A 23,600-nucleotide genomic window follows, 5' to 3' on the forward strand; every position below is an offset into this window, starting at 1 on the left:
GCGGATCCTATTCTTCTGCATATGAAAACAATAATAATTGGACCTATGTTCTAAAGTTGAGTTTCTGGTCAGTTTTGCGTCTCTTTTGCCTTTAGTAAATTGCCGGTATAGAAAACCGACAGAAAATTTCCCAAAACCCCAAAACCTACAGATGGTAAGTATACCACCAACCTTTATATTCAGACACTTGTGAGCTATTAGTAATGGTATAACAAATATGTGCAACTTGTAAGTAATCACTTGTGTAATCCCTTGAATTTAAAAATGCATCATGCCGTACAGAGGTCTCTAAAGGTGCATACACACTTGCCGATAAAATGAACAACGTCACTAATTTTCACTGTTCCTGAGCGACGTTGTTCGCTTTCTCGGTAAGTGTGTATGCCGGCGACGACGTCCGATGCACGGCCCCGTGGGTCTTTAATGACCCTCGCTGTCGGCCTTGCATGTAGCTGCCTGTCATCCAAGAGCTGCCTGCACAGCCCGGCCGCGACATGACGTCACTGAGCGATACGGTCATCATATCGCTCAGTGTGTATGCCCGGCTGCCGATGGCCCGGAAGGGGGAAACACTAGACGACGTCGCTCATAGAGCACGTCGTCTAGTGTGTATGTACCTTAACTCCCAACCTCATGGTGCATCAGGGACTGACTCAGTACTCAGTACCCTATATTGTCCTGCACAGCTACACACTAAATATATTTACCCATCTGCAGCAGTCTAAAGTCGGCTATGCATCAAAATGATGTGACACTGGCCGATTCAGTGGGCGAAGGGACCCTGCATCGGCAAGTGCATACTTACTTTCCAATGCATGGGGGGGCATTGGAGCAATATAGGGTGTCATGCTGCATTCGGCAGCATGATATCATTAGTGATGTCTTCTGGTTGACCCTGCAGCATGGCTGACCAGATGACATCACTAACGACCCTGGGGGTGTGCAAATAGGGCATACACACTGCCCGATATGCCCAATTTATAGTTAAGATTTGCCTTGAAATTATAAAACAAACAGATTTCGTCATAGTGTGTCCCCGGCCTAAGTTAAGAATTGCTATTAGCCTATATAAAGTTTGAATTACTAGGCTTGCTACATAGTAGCAAATAGCTCATGCGTTAAGTTTTTAACTGTGATGCATGAGGTTGAAGGCTTAAAAGACTTATTGGAGAAACATGTTTTTGTCCAGCGTAGGTAGGAAATAGTGTATTGTAGGAAGTGGAGCGAGGGAGAGAGAAATGTCATGAGAACTGGGGATACTTGAGGGGAGGATAGAAGGGTCAGAAGATGAGGTATGAGATTGTAAAAATGTTAGTGAAGTATGTAGGAAGTGGGTAAATGACAGGGTATAGACAGAGTAGATGTATAGGATGAGATTGCTCTATCAGCTGAACAGAATGGAGACGAGTTGGAATGTCTTGCCTTGGGGAGTAAATCTGTGGAGCAATGAACAATAGCAAGTAAATTAATTGAATAGGACAACGCTTAGTACACTAAAAATACGGGGTAACAAAACAGTTACGTAGGTAAAAATAAAGCATGACAAGTAAAGCTAGTCATGGAGGAAAAGAATGGAATGTGAGTGAAAGGCTAGCTTATGCATGTGTATATTAGTGCAAATGAGTGTAGGGAACAGTTCATGAGTGCAGGGAAAGAAGCAATGAAGGAAAACAAGTGATGTCAGTGCAAGAAATAAGATGCTAAACAGAGGAGCAATTAACGAGAAGTGTGGTAGAAGACATAGAGAAGGTAAATTAAGCAGGTGGATGGTGGAATGATGTGAGAGATGTGGGTAAGATAAGGTACATATTGAGAGAGTGGAGAAGAGCAGTGGTTATTACAGTTCGGTTATTTCGGACCTTGTTTTGTTATTGGAAGTTGCGGAGGCCATAGTCAAAGACTAGTGTAACTCTTCCGAGTTTCCGTATCTTGCTTATCTTGCTGTATCTAGTTTTTCTGTTCAGCTGCAGGAGCCTTCTTCCCCTCTACATGTGCTCTGGATACTTCTATCTACCCTTTCCCATTTCCTGCTCAAGGCCCTATAATGGCTGCTTGGCTTTTGAAGGACAAGAAAACAAAAATTTGCTCACATCACATTCTCCCCTAGCTCTGGTGGGCTGAACAGGATACAATTCTATCTATGCCAAAAACAAATTGTGTGGATCAGTGGTTCCCAAACTTTTTCATTTCAAGGCACCCTTAACCCAAAATGATTACAGAGCTGTATCTTTTTTAAAGTAGTTGGGTCAAAATAGAAGACAAATCTGGGTAATTGGTATGCAAATTTATAGCCTCTAGGCACCTTAGGAATGGCACCCTTTGCACCCACTATAGTTACGCCCATGCTGTTGCCTGTTGTTCCTGCCTGTCTAGGCACGTGTGCTATTATTCCTAATTCTTTGGTGTGGGTTGGGTATGCGTGACTGGCGGTCAGGAGACCGCCGGTCTGTTCCCACTCTATGCCACAGGTTCTGTTCCCACTCTATGGGTTTTGTGGACACCCATGAGTGGGAACAGTCCCTGCTAGTCAGCATGCCGACTGTCGGGTTTCTGAGGGGATGGGATGTAGGGGGAGGTATTGTGACCTGCGGTTTGACTGCTGGTCACATAACTACATCCCCTTGGTGCAGCTGACATCCATCTGGGTGGAACAGAAAAGCACTGCATGAAGTCCTTGTAAAGCAGGGCTGGATAAAGGCTTTGGGGGGCCTGGTGCACTAAAGACAGGGGTACCCCTATAATTAAAACTTAAGGGCATACATCATCGTGTCATTCACAAAAAAAAAATGGAAAACTGTTCTATTCTAACCCATTGCCACCTCCATCTCTGTCCTGTTTCCTCCTTCATCTCTCTCTCAGTGCCCCTCTCCATGTCGCTCATTGCAGCCCCCTTCCATGGGGTAAATTTACTAAGATGGGAGTTCTATTTAAGATGGGATGTTGCCCATAGCAACCAATCAGATTCTACTTCTAATTTATCTAACGCCTTCTAGAAGATAATACCTGGAATCTGATTGGTTGCTATGGGCAACATCCCATCTTAAATAGAACTCCAATCTTAGTAAATTTACCCCCATGTGTCTAGCATCTCCATTTGCAACCCCCTCCATGTGTCTCCAGTTTCATTTTACATTCCCCCCATGTGTCTCCAGTCTCCCTTTGCAGCCGACTCCTCCATGTCTCTCATTGCAGCCACCCCCCACATAGTTCCCTATGCAACGCCATCCATATAGAACGCTATGTGGCAGCCCCCCTATAGTTCTCTATGTGGTACCCTCCCAGACTATGTTTGCACAAATATCAGCTTGTTTTTCTGCATGAAAAGAAATGTATCTGGCACACCAGTGATAACGCTGCGGCACCCCAGGGAGCCAAAGTGCACAGTTTGGGAACCATTGGTGTCCATCCATTTTTTTTTTTTGGGTACAAATTTCGAATGACAATTTAAAATACTTATTTGGCATTTCTACCCCTTTCACACATCGCACCTGGGAAACTGCCAGGTCTAAAAGCCAGCAAATTCCTGGGTCTCAGCCTGGTTAAAGAGCAGACCTACTGTTCCAAAATCCTGAATTGATGCACTTTTGAAGGTAGTGTGAAAAGGGTATTGTTCTATTTTTCAATGTGGTTGATTTTGTATGCATTGAGGTGTAGCGCCAGGAGCACAGGAGCTTAGCATTTAGGGCTAATATTTAATTCTGACACATTTGGTGTATACAGTTATCTAATGCTCTCATTTAAAAATATTATTTTATTGATATTTCTGTTTTAAAATATTAACTTTAAAGACAGACTAAATTAAATTAAAGCCTTGTGGTTTATTAGTCTTCTTACAGAACGTATCAAGGCTTAGAACTTAAACCAAATTGCTGCAATCATAGGGGGTAATTCTGAGTTGATCGCAGCAGGATTTTTGTTAGCAGTTGGGCAAAACCATGTGCACTGCAGGGGAGGCAGATATAACATGTGCAGAGAGAGTTAGATTTAGGTGGGTTATTTTGTTTCTGTGCAGGGTAAATACTGGCTGCTTTATTTTTACACTGCAATTTAGATTGCAGATTGAACACACCACACCCAAATCTGACTCTCTGCACATGTTATATCTGCCTCCCCTGCAGTGCATATGGTTTTGCCCAACTGCTAACAAAAATCCTACTGCGATCAACTTGGAATTACCCCCATAGTCTTTATTTATTTGACTTTACTAGACTTACAGTTCTGTTAGAAAGCTGCCTACTCCCGTTACCTCTACCCACTGTAAATGAATGCAAAGGAGATAATGGAGGACCTAATTCAGACTGGATTGCAGTCTGAAGCCCTTTGTGGAGTGTGCTCACGCATTATTGTAATTGTTATAACAGCAACTCAGGGCTGCGAGCGGTCACGGGACGGAAGGGGGCGTGCCAACAGCATTAGAACACTGTTGGTGGGGCACGGTCCGGACAACACGGTTGTGTCCAGAACGTTGCGGGGGCGGGCAGCGGCGGCTGAGTAACATTACACACAGCTGCTGCGACCCAAACGCGAAGGGTAGCTGCTGCCAGTAGGTGCAAAAACATTGCCGCTGTGTGATGCTTTTGGACACGTGTGGGGGAGGGGGGCAGAACCAGACATGCGGGGCTTACTAACCCTGTGATGGGCTTCCCCCCGCATGTCTGAGAAACTGATTGTACATGTGCTAAATTTAGCACATCTACGATCAGACCTGAATTACCCCCGGAGTGTCCTCAGTCGACCCTTCTCCTGAATGCAATCGTGAGTGAATAAAAAGGGTTGTAAAAATCCAGTCATCTCTGACGTATGGTGTCACTGGCATTTGCCATGCCAATTTGATAACCAACCTAAGATTAATGCATTGTAAAACAGGTTTTTGTTGACATGACTTCAAAATTAACGGATTTGGCCATAAGGGGAAGTGAATGATGTTTTGGGTACATTTAAACTGTGATATTTTAACTTATTAAAACTGTACAATATTAAGGGCCTAATTCAGCATAGATCGTTAATCTGAAAAATTGCAGTCATCTGTGAGTAGAAAGGTGCTGCCCTGCCAGAAAAAAAAATGCCCGTGCAAATTTGCGAATGCATTGCAGATCGCTATAGGCTTGCAGAACATCGAAGAGTCTTTGCTGTCTGAGAAAATGTGAGTAGGTCTGAGGCTGCCACTGATCTGCGACTGAGACAGGCTGGAAAAAACGCCCGGGCACGCCTGCGTTTTTTCTGACACACCCAAAAAACGTCAGGTTTCCGCCCAGAAACGCTGGCTTCCTGTCAGTCAAGCAGCAGCTTTACGCATCTCTGTCGCTATTACCCCACGTTCGTGCGTAATGCGAATTCTACGCATGCGCAGTCATTTGATAATCACTCCATTAGCAAATTCTCTAATTAGTGATCCATGCTGAATTAGGCCCTAAATTCAGTAATTGTAGTTCATAGTGTTAATATAAGTAAGGGAGAGAATGCGGTATATGTCGTGAAGCTAAATTAACATATTGGTGTTTAAAGCTGATAAAAACCAATGCTTTCTCAAGTTATTTGGCACTTACACTTGTCTTCTTATATTTAGATTATGTGGGTTTGCAATTTGTGCCGAAAACAACAAGAAATTCTTACAAAATCAGGTGCTTGGTTTTTTGGAAGTGGGACACAGCAGCCAAGTCAGGATGGAACATTGAGTGATACTGGTACTGGTGCTGGATCTGATGCACCTAGAGAAAAGAAAGCAAGACTTCAAGAGAGATCTAGATCTCAAACTCCTTTAAGTACTGCCGCAACAGCTGGTTCTCAAGACACCTCACCTGTTAGTTTACAGTCTGATCTCAGCAAAGATTCAGAACTGTCATTACAGTCTGCAGTTGATGAGCAGAAGACTGCTTCAAGATCAAGAAGTGAACCACCACGAGACAGGTAAGACAAAATGTATCATCACTGAATACTGCTGAACTGTATCACTGCTAAAGAACCTGCTAAATGAATGATCTGTTGACTGGGACCATTCTGAGATGAGTAGGATCATTGTTTATTTGGAAAATAACTCTTGGACATTTATCTCCGGGTGGTCTTCTGTTTGCCGGCGGTCGGGCTCCCGGCGCTCAGTATACCGGCGCCGGGAGCCCGACAGCCGGCATACCGACAATTATTTTCCCTCGTGGGGGTCCACGACCCCCATAGAGGGAGAATAAAATAGTGTGGCGCGCGTAGCGCGCCACCGTGCCCGTAGCGTGGCGAGCGCAGCGAGCCCGCAAGGGGCTCATTTGCGCTCGCCAAGCTGTCGGTAAGCCGGCGGTCGGGCTCCCGGCGCCGGGATGCTGGTCGCCGGGAGCCCGACCGCCGGCCAGCCGTAGTGAACCCTTATCTCCTTTAGTAGAATTTGTATCTCCTGTTTACCTTTTATAGAACAGATGTTTTGACCTATTGTTGATTGGGTGCAAGGCTTGTTGGGTTTGCTGGAAAGACCATGTATGCCCAAGTCAGCTGAGTTGTAATTATGGCGGCATACCTCTTCAGTACATGAGGCTGATTTTGAATTTACATTTAACAATACTTCAGTTGGCGCTGAAAGTTTGATGGTCATTTAATACCTTCAGTGTATAAAGCCATAATTGTTAATTCAATATTTTGTTGGTATGTATTATACTGTAGAATTTAAATAGGATTCATGCTGCATATGTTTAAAACATAAGTTGCATTTAACCATGTTGCAGACTGTTTATCTCTATTGCATAATAATTGAAAAATAAATAAAATAAGTCAGTCATACTTTGTTGATTTGCTTAATCTCAGGAAGAAGATTTTAGCAGTTTCGGAGCAGAATGGAAAAGTCTTAAAAGGAGAACGCAAAAGAGTCCAGAAAGGGCAGGGTTATCCAGATGAACATAAAGAAAGGAGGGAAAGCAGAAGACTGGGGAAGGGGAGGTCACAAGATATTCCAGAAAAACTAGAAGAAGGTTCAAACATGGCTGAAGATAAGCAAAGAGTTGACGATGAGTATCAAACACGTTATAGAAGTGATCCAAACTTAGCGAGGTATCCTGTAAAGCCACAGCCTGAGGAGCAACAAATGCGCATACATGCAAAAGTTTCAAAGGCAAGGCATGAGAGGAGACACAGCGATGCATCTTTGCCACATACAGAATTAGAGGAAGCTGAAGTCCCTGAGAACAAACTAGGAAAAAACTCTCAAGCACCAGGGACACAGGACAAAAGAATGGCTATGGACAGTCAGCAATCCTATTCAATTGAAAGGAATGGTGATGGCATCATTTCTAAGCCAAACCAAGTGTCCAATCACAGTCCCCCAAGTCCCAGACATAGCCCTGTACCACCAGAACATTTAGATTCTAAAAACAGTGACTCCTTCAAAAAACATAGTCGATTAGATCCCAGCTCTGCTCTTTTAATGAGAAAGGCTAACCGTGAAAAAATGGAAACAATGTCAAGGAATGATTCCCTTAGTTCTGACCAATCTGAATCTGTTAGGCCTTCTCCACCGAAGCCCCATAGATCTAAAAGAGGCGGAAAGAGGAGACAAATGTCTGTCAGTAGTTCAGAAGAAGAAGGGGCATCAACTCCAGAATACACCAGCTGTGAGGATGTGGAAATTGAGAGCGAAAGTGTCAGTGAAAAAGGTAAGGAGGTTCCATGTATTCTTTTATTCCAGCAAGCGTGTTTTTCTTGGTTATTTAAGTATTGAATAATTCTATATGGAACAAAAATGAGAGACCAAGTTCAACATTCCTGCTACAAGAAGAGATGTAGAATTATCTGATTGCAGTGACAATGATCATCAGTACACTCTTTAGATGTACTGTACAATATTGAGCCATTCAGAAATTATTTCACCCTGTTTCCATCGGTATCCACATAAATTGTGTACCGGAAAAGACCAAGAGGCTGCTTGTGAACTACATAAATACAAGTGGTATAATATAGTGGGTAATATACAGTATATATACATACATATATACTGTATATATACAGTATAACTGGGGAGTTTTCTCTGCTGTAATCCTTTGTCTCATCACCTGGTCTGGATTTGATTTCTCTGTGCCGTGGATTTAGATCCGCCCTAATTTTGAGAAGAAACTATTCTGTTACACAGTATCTTTTGATGTGGATGTAAGACAGTTTAAATCAATTTAATATACATGATAAACATGAAATGTAATTACTTTATTAATATTCAGAATGTCAACATTGTAATGTCGACATTAAATACAGTATATGACCAAAATGTCGACTTTATGCATGTCTACATTATGTACATATAAGCATTAGGGTTAGGTTGCAGTTGGGCTTAGGGTAAAACAGTACTGCTGACATCGTCACTGTTGACATGCATAATGTTGACCTTTTTACCTTGTCAACATTATGTCTGTCTACATGTTGTCATCCAGACACTGTCGGCATTCTGTACTTTGAGATGGTATACCACACTCAATAAAAACTTATGGATGAATCTTCTCACTGCAGTCAGATAAGCTTGGTTTACTTTCATTGAAACACATTATGCATAATTTACATAATATAATCACTTCCCTGTTGTTTTTGTCTTTAAAAACAGCACTGTATATGCTATTTTGAGGTATGCATACAGAAAATATTATTTTATTTGTATGTGTGTTCTACTACACATTTTAAACAAGTAATCTCCTTTTTGTATCTACATTTGGGGGGGGATATCCAATTAGCCGCTTTAATTTACCGTAGCTAATTGGTTTGCCCGGAGCTATCCTATTAGTCCTGATAGCCTCAGGCAGGAGTAGCCAAATACCCAATAAGTGACCCAATAAGTGACCATAGAAGTTAAACTGGTATCTTTTTTTTTTCTTCCTTGTGTTCTCAATCTCATTTCATGATAATGTGTCATATTAAAAATTTGTTGTTTATGGTAACAAAAACAAGATAAAGCGAAACTCTGAATTGACTTTTGTTCCTCTTACTGTTTCCTTATTTCCAGTTTAATGCAGAACCCAATATTAATTGCATCTAGCTGAAAGTTTCCTTATACAGCAGTGGAATGAGAATAATCTTTGCCACTGTATTGCAAATTGAAGAGCGCATCTTAATATTTTTTTAAATAAAGTTGTGGTGAGGGAGGTATTTTCCTATGAGCAGAATTCCTACATTAAAGTAAAGGAAAATAGAATGTTGGCAGCTTAAGTATGTAAAGGGTTAAGGGCCCCATACACTACTGCGACATGTCCATCTGACATGTCGTAGGCGATCGCTGGCGATCACCCCTGCAGCCTCCCGGGCGGCAGGATCGCCCAAGATACATCGTATGCTGTCCTTTTGCATACGATATGTCTTGGGTGATCCTGGGCGATCCCAGCCATGCCTGCGGGAACCGATATATCACGAGTGCAGCACATTCATACTGGAGGATCCGATGCTTATGAGGCCGCACATCGGATCGGATTCACAGCCAAAATGCCGGATTTCACCCAATACATAGGCCCGAATTGGGCATAATCGTTCTAGTGTATGGGGCCCTTTACATATATAGCTGTGTAAGTTTTTAGTAGCTCTTGTATTTAAGGCAACCTGTATTTTAGATTTAGTGGCCTATCCAATAATGTCTTTCATAAAACATTTTCCACCGGGTGAAGAGGGTGGTATGCCCAAGGCTATTTAATTACAGACCATTTTTCACCGGAGCCCCTTGTATACACCCATTAACGTAACATGTTAACAGGCGTTAACACACACAGGGACAAAATTAACAACGAGTGATATTCTTATCACTCAGTACGAATGATAAATGGTTCTCCACTCAGTCAGCTCCTAATTGTCATATGTTTGAAAAATAACAGTTAGGAGCTGATTGCCTGGAGCACCATTTATCATTCGTAACGAGGGATAACAAGAATATCACTCGATGTTAAATTTGCCCTAGATTCCATGAAAAGTTAATGGATTTATGTGTTAACGGTGCCGTGACACCAGTTATACCCCTAGTTACTGTATCTGGGATTTTTTTGCATATAAAAAAAAATCCCAAATGAGTGCTGAGAACGGACTCACTTTGGGGCTAATTGAATAGTCCGGGGGATCGCGGCCTCCCGGCGACCAGCGTACCGGCGCCGGGAGGCCGGCCGCCGGCTTACCGACAGTGTGGCGAGCGCAAATGAGCCCCTTGCGGGCTCGCTGCGCTCGCCACGCTACGGTCACGGTGGTGCGCTACGCGCGCCACACTATTTTATTCTCCCTCCAGGGGGGTCTTGGACCCCCACAAGGGAGAATAAGTGTCGGTATGCCGGCTGTCGGGCTCCCGGCGCCGGTATGCTGGTCGCCGGGAGCCCGACCGCCGGCATACTGAAGACCACCCGGGGGATCAATTAGCCCATGGTAATTTACTGTGGCTAATTGAATTCCCCCCTTTATCAGTTATTGCTACATTTAATATTATTGAGACCATAAGACATTTTTACTCCCCAGAAATTGCTACTTATGGTTGAACTTGGATCCAACACTATCGCCGTTAGCAATCAGTAAGGCAGCATTCAGAAGTATTGAAAGTACAGTACTTTCAGGGAAAGTTAACACATAAGGGGGAATTCAAATATTTGAAAAGTCGGTTGGGTGTCTGTTTTTTCAAGTCTCTTAGATAGGAAAAACCAAACACCCAACTGACTTTTCAAACTGTTGAATATCCCCCATCGAGCAATAACACATAGGGTGGTTTTCAAATGATACAGCACACCCAATCTCCTTTCTAAAGTGATCCCCGTTATCGCGCATCTCTCACCCATAGTAATCAGTTTTAGCTGCATAAAGGGTTAGGGTGCCTCGCTACCTCAGGGGTAGCATGCTGAAATGATGATACCACACCCATCAGCAGAAACAGAAAGGGTGTAGAAGGAAGTGAAAAGAAATGAATACCACCCATGGAATCTGTGACAAGTTCACGGACCTATGCGTTAACAGGGTTGCTAATTATCGGGGATTTCTTTTCAAGCTCAAAAAAAAGTCCCTCTTTAAGTGCAGCTTGCAGGCTGTCTTCAGAACTAATTAAATAGCCTAATGGGATCAGTTTGCATTGGTAAATTACTGCAGCTAATTGAATTCCTCTATAATTTAATAAATGCTACACAATTGACATCTGTAATCTTCTGAGATGACAATGAGTACAAAGTGGTCGGATGATTGGCTAAATGATGTCCCTAAATATACAATATAGTGGGCATATTACTGCTTGCATCAAGACACACAAAAAACTACAATTTGTAGAAGAATCAGCAGTCAACCCACAGTAATATATTACTAGCCACGTTCTAATGTGTCTATTCAATCACTGCTTGTCTGAGCTGCACCCATCATAACATGTTTGTCCCCTTTGAATATAGCAATACATTTTTTGTATAAAGCAATCCATATTTTTACTAGCGCTGTATTCTTTCCTACCATTTTAGCTCGTATTTTAGACCCCCTTGCAGCACACACTCACCCCCTTGCAGCTCGCTGGCCACTCACAGCTTACTTCCCCCCTTGCAGCACTCACTGTCCTCTCCTTAAAGTTAACTGTTCCATTCATAGTTCACTGTCATCCCCCCTTCCTCCGCATAGCACTCACTGCCCCCAAAACAGCTCATCTCCTCCGCATAGGCATGTGCCGGCGCACTGACCTGCTTTCCTTTGGTCTCAGCGGTGACAGTGACAGCGTTCTCTTGTGGTTTTTATTGTATGTGCATGATTCTGCTCATGGTTGATGCTGGCTCCTCTTCACGCATTACAACTAGCCACAAGGGTGATCGTCAGCTGTCTTCATCTGTTTAGTAGTACCATGACTGAGAGAGTGGGTGCAAGTGGGGAGTAGTAGTGGAAGTTCTGCCTACGGGATGGGGAGGGGCCTTCCTCCTTTCTAGTTGTGGGAGGCGTACCCTTCATGGTCTCCTGTAGTCCCGTCATTGCACTAGATACGACACTGGGAAGATGCCACAATGGAGTAGGTTTGACCTGCCTGCCGGCACAGGGTAAGTATACTCAGACCCGGGGGCCCATTTGCACCGCACACCCTGCACACATTATAGATATGACATTGCCAAACACATATTCTATTGTGGTCTTCTCTTGGCATTTGGCTACTGTTGCATAGCTTCATCATATCTTGAGATGCATACAGCTCATCATACACATGGATTTACATCTATTTTTTTCAGATGCATATTACACTTGCACTTTTGATGTAAAACTCTAAATGAGCTACATTATTATTATGCTATACCCTCTGGCTTTCCAGGGCATCTATCTTGAGCTTTTCATGCGAGTGTATTGTATGGATCCATTCTACTCTCTGTTCACAACCATTTTCTTTCAAATTTCCATCTAGGTTCATTTGCAATTTTTTGGGTGAATTTGCTGCAGATTTTAAAGTTTTTGTGAAGGCAAAATCCAGCATGTTGGTTTGGAATATTTATATTATGCAGCAAAACACCTTTTTACCCAAATCAACACTTTGCTGTAAATCTGCCTGCAAAACTATTTGAACATGGGATTTTGTATAATTTATATAATTATAAATTATATAAAATAATTTATATAAGCCCCATTAACAGAAATTAATGTAGTTTGATTTCTCTTGAGTAAGATTAGGGACTCTTCTCACTGCCAGCCAATCATACTGTAAAAGTCCATTGCTGGAAACTGCTTGGGACTGGCTGGTTGGCTGCTCAGTCTCCCAGGCTAGTCAATGTTTTCTTATTTTATCGTCAAAATCAGCCTTAGATAGAATCGCACAGTGTCGGACTGGGGCATGAAGGGCCCACCGGGGAAATGCAGTTATAGGGGTCCATGCTTAAGGGTGTGGCCAGGCTCCACTGGGGTGTGGCCTGCCACCACAGAACCATTACAGAGTACATGTTCTGTATCCCTTGGTAAATATATAATAAACCATATTCTTGTGAAGTATAATGTAACATAAGCAGAGGCGGATTGGCCATAGGGTCCACAGGGAAGATCCCCGGTATGCCGATTCACCGGTGGGGCCTGTTTTGTTTGAGGACATGTGGTTCTATTAATAGACATAATGAATAAGAGGCTAAATAATTTGCATATATGAACATTACTTTGCCACTTAGCCTGTGATTGCAGATGATCTAGTGTATGCTCTGTCTGCCTGCTTGGCTGACATATAAGATTGAGTGAATAGTGAGTGGAATACGGTTGTTGTAATAAGCAAGAAAATATATCTTTCTAAAGAATGATATAGTTTCCTAAATTCTGAAGGTGTATCATATAATGTGCTCATAATATTTAATTTTATTTCCTTTTAACTTCCACTTTGATGCTGGACATGCCCACTATCTGGAAAGTCTTGGGGGGGAGGGTCCTGCTGCTATGGCCCATGGCTAGACCTTACAACTCTGGTGCTGCCCATGTGGGGCCACTAGTACAAATTTTTCAGGGCCACTTTGTTCCCAATCTGCCCCTGAACATAAGTATAATGCATAATTCAAGTGCACTAGGATAGAGTCTGGAACCTGATCCCTAGAAAGAAGGAAGGCCCATAGGCAGTGGGGCCCACTGGTGGTTTTCCCTGTTCCCCTGTGGGCCAGTCCAACCCTGGAATCGCACCATGTGTAGGCCTCTTAAGGCAGAGTTCTAATATTTGTTTGTTTTTGTTTTGTTTATAATTTTTATTTCAGTGGATTAAATGTTTCCCATTTGGACCGCAATGTTTTTCTTTGGATTAAAACAAAAAAATGCGAGCCCTGAAAACCTGTCCCTTTCTTATTAGATACATTATACAACTTCAAGGGGATTCAGTATGATTTTCCGGTGGACGGGACGCCGACTGTCAATACAGACATCCAGCCCGCCAGAATTCTGGCGGACAGGCGAGCGCAAAGAGTCCCCTTGCGGGCCACGCTGTGGGCTCTGTGGCTCGCTGTGCTCGCCACAGGATCTATTCCCACTCTATGGGTGTTGTGGACACCCACGAGTGTGAATAGTCCGGTTGAGCCGGGATTCCGGCTGGCGGCACTGCTGACTGTCAGGATTCCGCCGTCGGTATCCTGACTACCGGGATCCCGACAGCCAGTAAATTAACCGCATCCCGTTCCATGTGATCTCCGGTTTTCAAGTAAATCTCTCAAAAACCGAGCCTTTAGCAGACCCTAACAAAGAATGGGGAGTTTCCTTTCTCTTTAAATGCACTATGGGTTCATTACTTAGGATCCCATATGCCGCCCCATCCTTCCCTCTTGTACTCCGCCAATTTTCTGAAGTTTATAAATCAAGTTCTAGCAGGTTTCTGGATATGCTGTACACAGGGTCATACCAGATACTGAAAACAAAGGGTCACATACTTTTGCCACTCACAGATATGTGATATTGGATAATTTTTCTTGATAAGAAAATGAGCATGTCTAATTTTTTTGTCTCATTTGTTTAATATGGTTTTCTTTTTCTGCTTTTGGGATTTGTGTAAAAATCTGCAACTCTGTACGAGTCAGGGCGCATGCACGGTGCATCTCAGTTACATACACAGACAAAATATATTTGAGTATTTGAGTAAAAAGAAAGACATTGGCCCCCACAGGAAAAAACATATATTGGACCCTACAGAAAAAAATACATGACCCCCACAAAACAAACACTTTGGCCCCCACAAAAAAAAACACATTGACCCCGATAGGAAAGAAGAAAACACATTAACCCCCACAGAAAAATAGATACAAAACACATTGATCCCCAACAGGAAAAAACAAACACATTAGACCCCACAGAAAAAACACATTGACCACTGTAGGAAAAACTAAATAAAAACTTATTAGCCCCCAAAGGAAAAATAAAACACATTAAAACCCCCAAGAAAAAAATACAACTAAGCGGGAAATGGATTAGGTTAGTATTGGGTAGTGAGGGCAAGATGGGAGTACCAGTGCAAATCAGGGGGCAGGATGGGAGTAGTAGTAGTGCAGAGCAGTGTGGGGTAGGCTGGGAGTAGTAGTGGTGGGGAGCAGGGGGCAGGATGGGAACAGTAGTGGGAAGCAAGGGGTATGATGGGAATAGTAGTAGTGTAGTGCAGGGGTGGCAGGCTGGGAGTAGTAGTGGTGGGGAGCAGGGGGGCAGGATGAAAGTTTTAGTTAGGAAGGAGAGGGTAGGATATGATCAGTAGTGGAAAGCGGCGGCAAGATGGGAGTAGCAGTGTATAAGGAGACAGGATGGGAGTAGTACTGCAAAGCAGGGTGCAGACTGGGAGTAGTAGTCGGAGTAGGGTGGGAGTAGTTGTGGGAAGCAGGGACCAGGCTGCAAGTAGTAGTGGGAAGCAGGGGGCAGAATGGGAATAGTAGTAGTGCAGAGCAGAGAGGGTAGGCTGGGAGTAGTCATGGTGGGGAGCAGGGGGCAGGATGGCAGTAGTGGTGGAATACAGTATGGGAGTAGTGATGGGAAGAAGCAAGCAGGATGAGAGTCGAAGGGACTCAGTGGGAATAAGTCAGAGTAAGCTGGACAAGAGTCTCACCTCCTGTCTGCAGCTCCTGGGTATCGGCCACAGTCGCTCACTCTATTGACAGCACTCACAGCAGCCTCACAAAGGACGGACAGCCCGAGTGTGATGGGAAAGCTCCCATGTCCCAGTCCTCTGGCCCCTAGACTGAGCACACACCACTATCTAGTGCTGCGTGGGTCAGCTCACGTCCTCCAGCTACCCCAGGGGACGACTGGATTCATCCCATAGACATGGGGTTTGGACAGGTGGTAAAGGATGTGGAAGAGGACACCGCACAGCACAGGTGACAGAAATGATTGGTTATAGAGACGGTAGCTTCCAGTCTGCGTTCCACAGTGGAACGCAAATGCCGTAAGTATGGCAGTCTGCAGTGTCTGCCCAGGCTGGCAGTCAGTATCGGCAGGCGCGGCAGAGGGGAGCAAGGAACCGACCCAGCAGTAACTTTACCAATTCTCCCCTGGTTTTACCAGTTGTGAACTGCATTTGAAGGGCAAGCTTAGACACATAGCAATGATAGTGCAAGCTTAGATTTTGAAGGTAAAGTATGTTAACTAGGGTCGAAACATAAACGGTAGATAGGCCAGTATTTTGCTGTGGCAGATTGGAATGCCAGGATGGTTTGCTGATGGGCCGGTCCCCATTGCTCTTCTTAGTGGCGACCAAGGGCGCATATACCACTTGGCTAGGATGACACTCACAACCCAGCGGCCAGGGGGCAGAATCACATATTAGAGGCAGTACCTCTGTACCCTCTTGGGCAATGCCTTGCCCGGCTAGCACAGCTTGCAGCAGAGACTGTTAGTGGTGCCGGTATCCCCTCTGCACTGTGCCACACTACAGTGAAGACACACTCTAAATAAACTACAGCTCTAAGCATAATATAATGTGTAAAAGATGCCTGCTAGTGCAGTCACCCACAACATCTATAGTCAACAGACCCTGCCCCTCAACAGATCGCACCCCCCAACATACTCTGCCCCTATTAGGGCCGCTTCCTGAAATTTGCTGGGCTTGGTTTCAAACCCAATCCGCCCCTGAGTGGCAGTACCCAGCTATCATGGTCAGAGGCGTCACCGGGTGTGGTGACACCCGGTGTGCACCCCTGATCTCCTGCCGCGCTCACGGCAAAAGGGGGGCGTGGTCTTACACATAGCGGGCGTGGCTTCGTGGGGATCCCGGAATCGTCATTCTGGGGGGCATGACAAGCATCTCCGGAGATGCTGGGCTTCCCCTCTTCTATGACAGGAGCCAGGTGCTGTAGGAGACTTTCTCACTGCAGCACCTGGCTCCTGACACTGCGGAGGAGCTGACATTTGCTGTCACCCCCCTCCAGGTGTCACACCCGGGTGCGGGCCGCACCCCCCACACCCGCCTTGTGACACCACTGATTATGGTTACAATGGACTATCTCTTTTTCTATGTTGTTTTTGAAACAGCAGGAAGCAATGGTGTATCTATAATGGCTGCAGGGTGTTCCCAATGATTTGCACATGTGCAGTAGAGAAGTCCCCAGGAACAAAACGTGGATTCCATATTTCCAGACATGTGAATGCGCAGTTGACTCTGGCACAAAGCCAGAGTCTACTGTGCTGCCACAGAGGAGGAGGCCTGCGTGGAGCCTGTAAAAGGGCCCTCTCCTCTCTTAAACCACCCGTGGCAGGAAGTGAATCACGGGCCCATGATTTTAAAGGTCTTCATACTGGCTATGTCATACTGGCTACACTTTAACACACTCTTTTATTACACAGATATTTCCTGACTCACTCTGTAGCTTTGATTATCTTACTATTGGCTGCGGAGACGATTCAAAAACACTTTACTACTGAACACTAGAGGTCACTCAAACACAGCTTTTCTTCAGTATTTCCCTCCTGCTGAGGAAAGAAATTACACTGTATACTGTAAAAGTACATCTGGACCACTCTTGAACCTGATATTTCTTAGTACAAAGAAAAAAATAAAAAGGCTTCCCTAGAACCAGTTGAAGGAGAGTTAATTATGCTATATGGTGAAGGACAGTTACAGTAGCTGACTGTAATATGAGTTCCACGCTGACTGGTTCATGTTCTGTGCCTTGTCTGCTGTCTCTGCTAATTCCAACTGTGACAGTTGTACGGGTGTGGATCATTAGATCGACACTGTCTAGGTCGACAATGTTTAGGTCGGCCACTATAGGTCGACAGCCACTAGGTCGACAGGGTCAGAATGTCGACATGTTATAGGTCGACAGGTCAAGAGGTCGACATTAGTTTTTTATGTTTTTTTGGTGTCGTTTTCTTTGTAGAGTGACCGGGAACCCCAATTAGTGCACCGTTCCAATCGTAGTCCACGTGGATTGTTAAGTATGAAAAAGTAAAAAAAAGTTTTTTTAAAAACAATTAAACCTCATGTCGACCTTTTGACCTGTCGAACTAGAACATGTCGACCTTCTGACCCTGTCGATCTTCTGACCCTGTCGACCTAGTGACTGTCGACCTATAGTGGTCGACCTAAACATTGTCGACCTAGACACTGTCGATCTTCAGACCGGATCCCCAGTTGTACGTACAGTAATGTGTAAAGGAATGCCTTTCACCAATGATTGCTTTATTATTGTTGGCTAACAATGCTGACTCTTTACTGTAGTCTCACTTTTGCCCCCCAGGTGTGAGAGAGCACTGCCTTCAGACACTATTCCCTGGCCTAGAACAAAAATATACAGTAGTAATACTTATATACAGGCTGGAAGTCGGGCGGTCAGGGCCGCCATCAGGGGGGTGCTGAGGGCACAGCTGTCCCGGGCCCAGGCTCTCTTTCAGAGAGTGGAGGGTCCGGGATGCTCATGCAACCACCTGCCCGCCTGCCGCCTTTCCGCGGTCATCCCCGCTGTTCTGCCGCTGTCCTCCGACCCTCCAGCAGCTGCGTATAGAAAACGTCCCTCCCAAAATAGCCGCCGCCTCAGAGGAGACAGTTATTCAAGATACTCGAGGAGCCCTCTAGTATCTTGGATAACTGTCTTCTCTGAGGCGGCGGTCATTTTGGGAGGGACGTTTTCAATACAGCTGCAGGAGGACGGAGGAGAGCAGCAGAACAGCGGGGATGGAGGCGGGTAGGCATCAGTATCCCGGACCCTCCCAACAGCGGCACATGTATGTATGTATGTATGTATGTATGCATGCTTGTGTGCGTATATAATACACACACACATACACACACACACACACACACACACACACACACACACACACACACACACATTCATTAACTGGTGCAATTCTAAAGCTGACTCCTCCACAGTGGGGGGTGAGGGGTGCCTGCCTATTTTGTCAATCTTGGGCCCCGCAATTTCTGATGGCAGCCCTGGGGGCGGTATATGGGAGTATGGCATACTGCCACTTCCCATTGCCACTTCATTTTTGCTGCACCCTGTCACTTGCTGCTATGCTTAGTGCAAAGCAGAGCAGCGGTGAATAGACGTCTATTTCCTGGAGCCAGACGGACTAGGGGCATGGCTAGCAGCTCACAAAGCGCTGGCCATGCCCCCACTGTGACTATAATGGGAGGCGTGGCCTGCGATCGCAGCATTGACACAAAGCCACACCCACTTTTCCACAGGCCAAGCCCCCTCTTCGTCGGCGTGCAGGGGGTCCCGACTACCAAGACACAGATGTTAGGAGGTATATGTCTCTACATTACATATGTGCCAGGGTCATGATTATTCATATGGCTGATGTGTACTGCCCGCTGCATTGTATACTAGTAGTAATGCGCCCGACTCTGTCTGTGTACGATGATGAGTAGGAGGAATGAGGAGGGGCTTTACTGTGGCGTAATGTTTCTAAGGGGCTCTACTGTTGTGCCATGTGTATAAGAGACTCTGCTACTGTGTGGTCCGGTGTAACGTTTATAAGGGGCTCTACTACGCATTGTAATGTGAATAATAGACACTACTGTGCAGTGTAATGTGAATTGATGCTATTCTGTGGCCACGCCCCTTCCCCACGAAGTCACTGCTCTGTTTTGAATATTTGGGAGGGATATTCTTTTACCTAGGTACCAGCGTGCCCTTAATTCCCAACATGCTGGTACCCAGGGGCTGTGGGCATGTCACAGATGAGCTGCTAGCTCCATGTAAATTGAGATGTTTTAGCCTTGACAGCAGGACAGAGTTAAAAATACAGTAGGAACCCACTGAAATTGGAATGGTCAGGCGGTATGATATTTGATTGGTTACAGAATGTTCCATCACGTCCAGCTTAAATATCGTCAATCTCGGGTAAAGTTAAAAATGTAAAAAAAGGCGCAAAGACCCCCAATTAAACACACCATAAAATGATTAGCCTCTACCACTAATAAAAGGTTATTGGCAAATTTTCCAGAAAAATACTGTAATTAATCCGGATCAGTTGTTCCAATATGGGATCTGGTTTTCTGTTTTCAAGGAGCCAGTTCATCCATTTAAAGCCGAATGGACTGCAATCTTAAACCCTTCAAACCACATCATGATATCATTTTCCCCAGTGCTGACTAAGCCAGCTGACCCTATGAATCCCACTAAATAGCCTACTGGTTTAGAGCTAACCAAATATTTGGGTTGTACCTGTGTTTATTTGTTATAAATGATGTGTTTAAACAGTGGCGTAACTATAAATTTTGCGCCCCCCTGCCAAAATAGTTTCTGGCGCGCCCCCCCCCCTTCCCATGGCATTTTAGTGCCACTTACACATAATGCTCACAGTAGTAGCTGCTTTCACATAATACCCCTAGCGCTGCTCACTGGCAACGGCCTCCTACTCCTCCACTGCTGCCGCTGCTGCTACTGTTGTTGTTGCTGCCGACGGCATCTCTGCGGAGTTAGGAGGAGAGCGGAGTGCACCTCTCCTGCCCACTGCCGCCACTGCTGCTGTTGTTACTGGGTAATAGGTGTGTACTTGTGATAGGGAATACAGACTGCGAGCTCTGAGCTACTTAACATGCATAAAATCAAGACTATGCAATTTCCATAGTCAAACATTAGCAGTAGAATTGGTTGTACTGAAGAGCTCAGTGACTTTCAGCATGGTACTTGTTGTCATAGGTTGCCACCATTTCAAGTCAAATTGTCAAATATCTGTTCTGCTTGAAACATCAAAGAAGTTGACAGAATGGGATTGCTGTGAGAGAAATCATGGAGAGTATAAAAATCTGTCCACGATTTCAACACTCACTGCCCAGTTCCAAAATGCCTTTGGATTCAATGTAAGCACAATAAGTGTTCATTGGGAGCTTGATGGATGGTGGTTCCTTGGTGAAGTAGCTGGACACAAGCCTGTTGGACTCTGGAACAGTGGGAACACGTTTTCTGGAGTGACAAATCGTGTTTCACCATCTGACAGGTGTATCTGTGTTTATTGGATGTCTACAGATTAACTCCTGCCCCAATGTGTGCTGCCATCTTTACTGTTTAATAGAGGAGGAATAATGTTTTTTTATTGTGTCACGGGTTTGGTTATCAGATCCGAGACAGGAACCGAGGACTGGGCTGATGAGTGATACTGGAATAGAGGTGAGTGTTTCGGACGATTATTCATGGATTGCTACCGGCTAGGAAGTGACATTGTGTCTTCAAAGAGGTCAACAACCACTAGATACCCCTGCCTTCCCCTGGAACCAATTGAGAGGCCTGAGCTTGAGAACAATTGGGCTGGAACCAGTGCTTGTGAACTCAGGAGTAGAACAGGGGATTAATTCCACTTAGGAATAGTACAACCTGAATACCAAATCTGGGTGTCTAGAACCTAGTCCCTCTAAGATGGACACAAATCCAGTATACAGTCCCTGAGACCCAGAGATCACAACCTCAGTGGAGAGTCAGCATGAACCCTAACACTCATAGAGAGGGCCCTCAGAACACAACCACCATCGATGGTCACACTGTATATTGATCAGAGAGTCCCAGACATAGTCTTACAGCTGTGATACCGATATGGTGATGTAGAATACACTTAGCTGGAGTACATACTGATGCGTATATAATCAGAGACAGTCCACTGAAACCTCCAATGAGCGGGTGAGTTGAAATACAGAAGACTTGCTTGAAGTCACACACTGAAAGCAGGCTGAAAACTTGGCACTTGAAAAGGTGGTAACAGTTTAGATTAAACCAGATTAGACCCAGAATGAAGGTAGACTGTAGCAGGCTTGATCCAGACTAGAACCAAAGTAATATAGCTGTTAGAACCAGACTGCAACTGGAGAATGGCAGCAGGTGAAACCAGACTGAAACCAGAGTAACATAGCTGGTAGAACCGGACTGGAACTGGAGGATGACAGCAGCTGAAAACAGACTGGAACTAGAGAAGATAGCAGGCTGTGCTAAACTGGAACCGATATGTATAGCAGGCTGGAGCAGACTGGAAACGCAGAAGAATAGCAGGCTGGACCAGACTGGAAATGGAGAAGTATACCGGGTTGGATCAGATTGGAACCGGAGAAGTATAGCAGGCTGGACCAGACTAGATACAAAGAGAAGTATAGCAGGCTGACCGGAATGGAACCGGAGGAAAACAGTGGCACTGAACAGAGTCTGTGACCATGCAGGCTTGGTCCACGGAGGCTGCGGTGAGCTGCATGGGTAAGGTAACGGTTTGAAAGCAGCTTGCACAGATCCCAGGAGCAGAGGCGCAGGTTCTGGCAGCAACTTGGAGACAGAAAGCACACATAGGAGGAAGTTCCTTGCTGTTCGATGCTGTGCTTGTGTCAGGTGCAGGTTTAAATAGGGTGCTCTTTCAGAGGATAGGAGGACACAGTCATGTGAGCACAGTGGACAGAAAGTGACTGGATACTAGCGCTTACCTGAAATTAAACGTCACAGCTGCGCCTATGTACCTTAGGGAATCGCTGACATCTGCTTGACACAGAATGGGTCACATTAATGATGCATCGCCAGACAACATAGAAACGTATTAAGTCGCAGGTCTGTGACAGTTTGGCCTGGGCATCTCTGTTCAAGTAAAAGGAAATCTTGATGCTTGATGCACTTGTGACAAGTGTCAGTCACAGGTAAACGAAATGTGAGCAGGCACTAGATTTTTTTAAACCATCCTTTTGCTAAGTAGTCCATAAAAAGTCAGTCATGATAACCCGGTTAAACAGAAATAATGGTTGCAGCAGTCATATCGATTTATACAATTCCTTAGCCTGTGCATATCTACTCTCATGTCAGATTTTATGACGTACAGTATTTATTTCATGCCAGCTTCCACAAATAACCAGTATTTGCATTCCTCTTTATGAGACTGTTAATTCCAAACTAATCAGGCCTGTTGTGTGGGGGAAGCCGAGATCTAGTTAGCATTGCACTGAGTAGCTATTGATTAATGTGGTGATCAATGATGGCAATCCGCTGCAGAGATTTGTTTTGATGACAGCACATACTGTGTATGGCAGCTTTGGCCTCTCCGTCGTAAGGTATTTGACACTGCAGAGTATTTTGGCTCAGACCTCCGTAGAACAGTCGCCGATGCTGTTTATTTAAACAGTTCTGTAAATGATTTTTATTGCGCCACTGCTTTGCTACAGTTCTACAACGCTCACCAGCGACATTCCTGTCTGCAGCTCTGTGTATGAGCTGTCTTATGCCTCTGATATGTTCTCTGGGCTCGTCCAGTTTCTCTTCGAGACGCTGCACTCAGGGACAGGTAACCATTGTGGCACTGCAGATGGGACAAGCTTTGTATATTAATTATAAAGAAGAATGCTGCAGCCTATGCTCCCTCGGTTGCATGCATTTGCAGCACTATATAGATTGTTGCATGATGTTTTCTATAGCTTTATGTCATTGTGTCACTTGAGTTATTTTGGTGCTTTTCGATTTCCTACCAGAGGAACAAAAAATTCTTCCTATGGTCATGATCATTTTTTTATAGTGGGTGGAGAAAATGAGATAATAAGCATGTACTGGAAAGGGTTATTATTATATAGAAATTGCATGTCAGGCACATGTACCTATAGATTGTATTCATGCAGATTGTCTGGGTTATTTTTAGCTGCTCTGTTTGGCAGAAGACAATTGGAGTGTCCTGTGTCCCCTCAGTCGTGCTGTGGTTAGTACATTTTAAGAGCCTATTATAAAGCAATGAGTGTCTATTTCTGTGATAATGTTAGAAAGAGAGAGTGCGGCCACTTC

At 44.7% G+C, this 23,600-nt stretch overlaps 1 protein-coding gene across 15 annotated transcripts in view; it reads left to right on the plus strand.

Moving 5' to 3' along the window:
* The window catches only part of RIMS1 (regulating synaptic membrane exocytosis 1), a 581,909-nt gene that overhangs the window by 256,132 nt on the left and 302,177 nt on the right, over positions 1-23,600 (plus strand). For 11 of the 15 annotated variants that reach the window (XM_063916803.1, XM_063916807.1, XM_063916791.1 and 8 more), the window contains 3 exons: positions 5,567-5,907; positions 6,784-7,628; positions 23,461-23,517. In XM_063916803.1, the coding sequence (XP_063772873.1) occupies positions 5,567-5,907; positions 6,784-7,628; positions 23,461-23,517 (1,243 nt within the window). The remainder of the gene's footprint in view (positions 1-5,566; positions 5,908-6,783; positions 7,629-23,460; positions 23,518-23,600) is intronic. The other 4 variants (XM_063916793.1, XM_063916806.1, XM_063916805.1 and 1 more) reach the window with 1 other exon arrangement.

The sequence above is a fragment of the Pseudophryne corroboree genome, chromosome 4 (genome assembly GCF_028390025.1).
Source record: "Pseudophryne corroboree isolate aPseCor3 chromosome 4, aPseCor3.hap2, whole genome shotgun sequence".
NCBI classification, from domain to species: Eukaryota; Metazoa; Chordata; class Amphibia; order Anura; family Myobatrachidae; genus Pseudophryne; species Pseudophryne corroboree.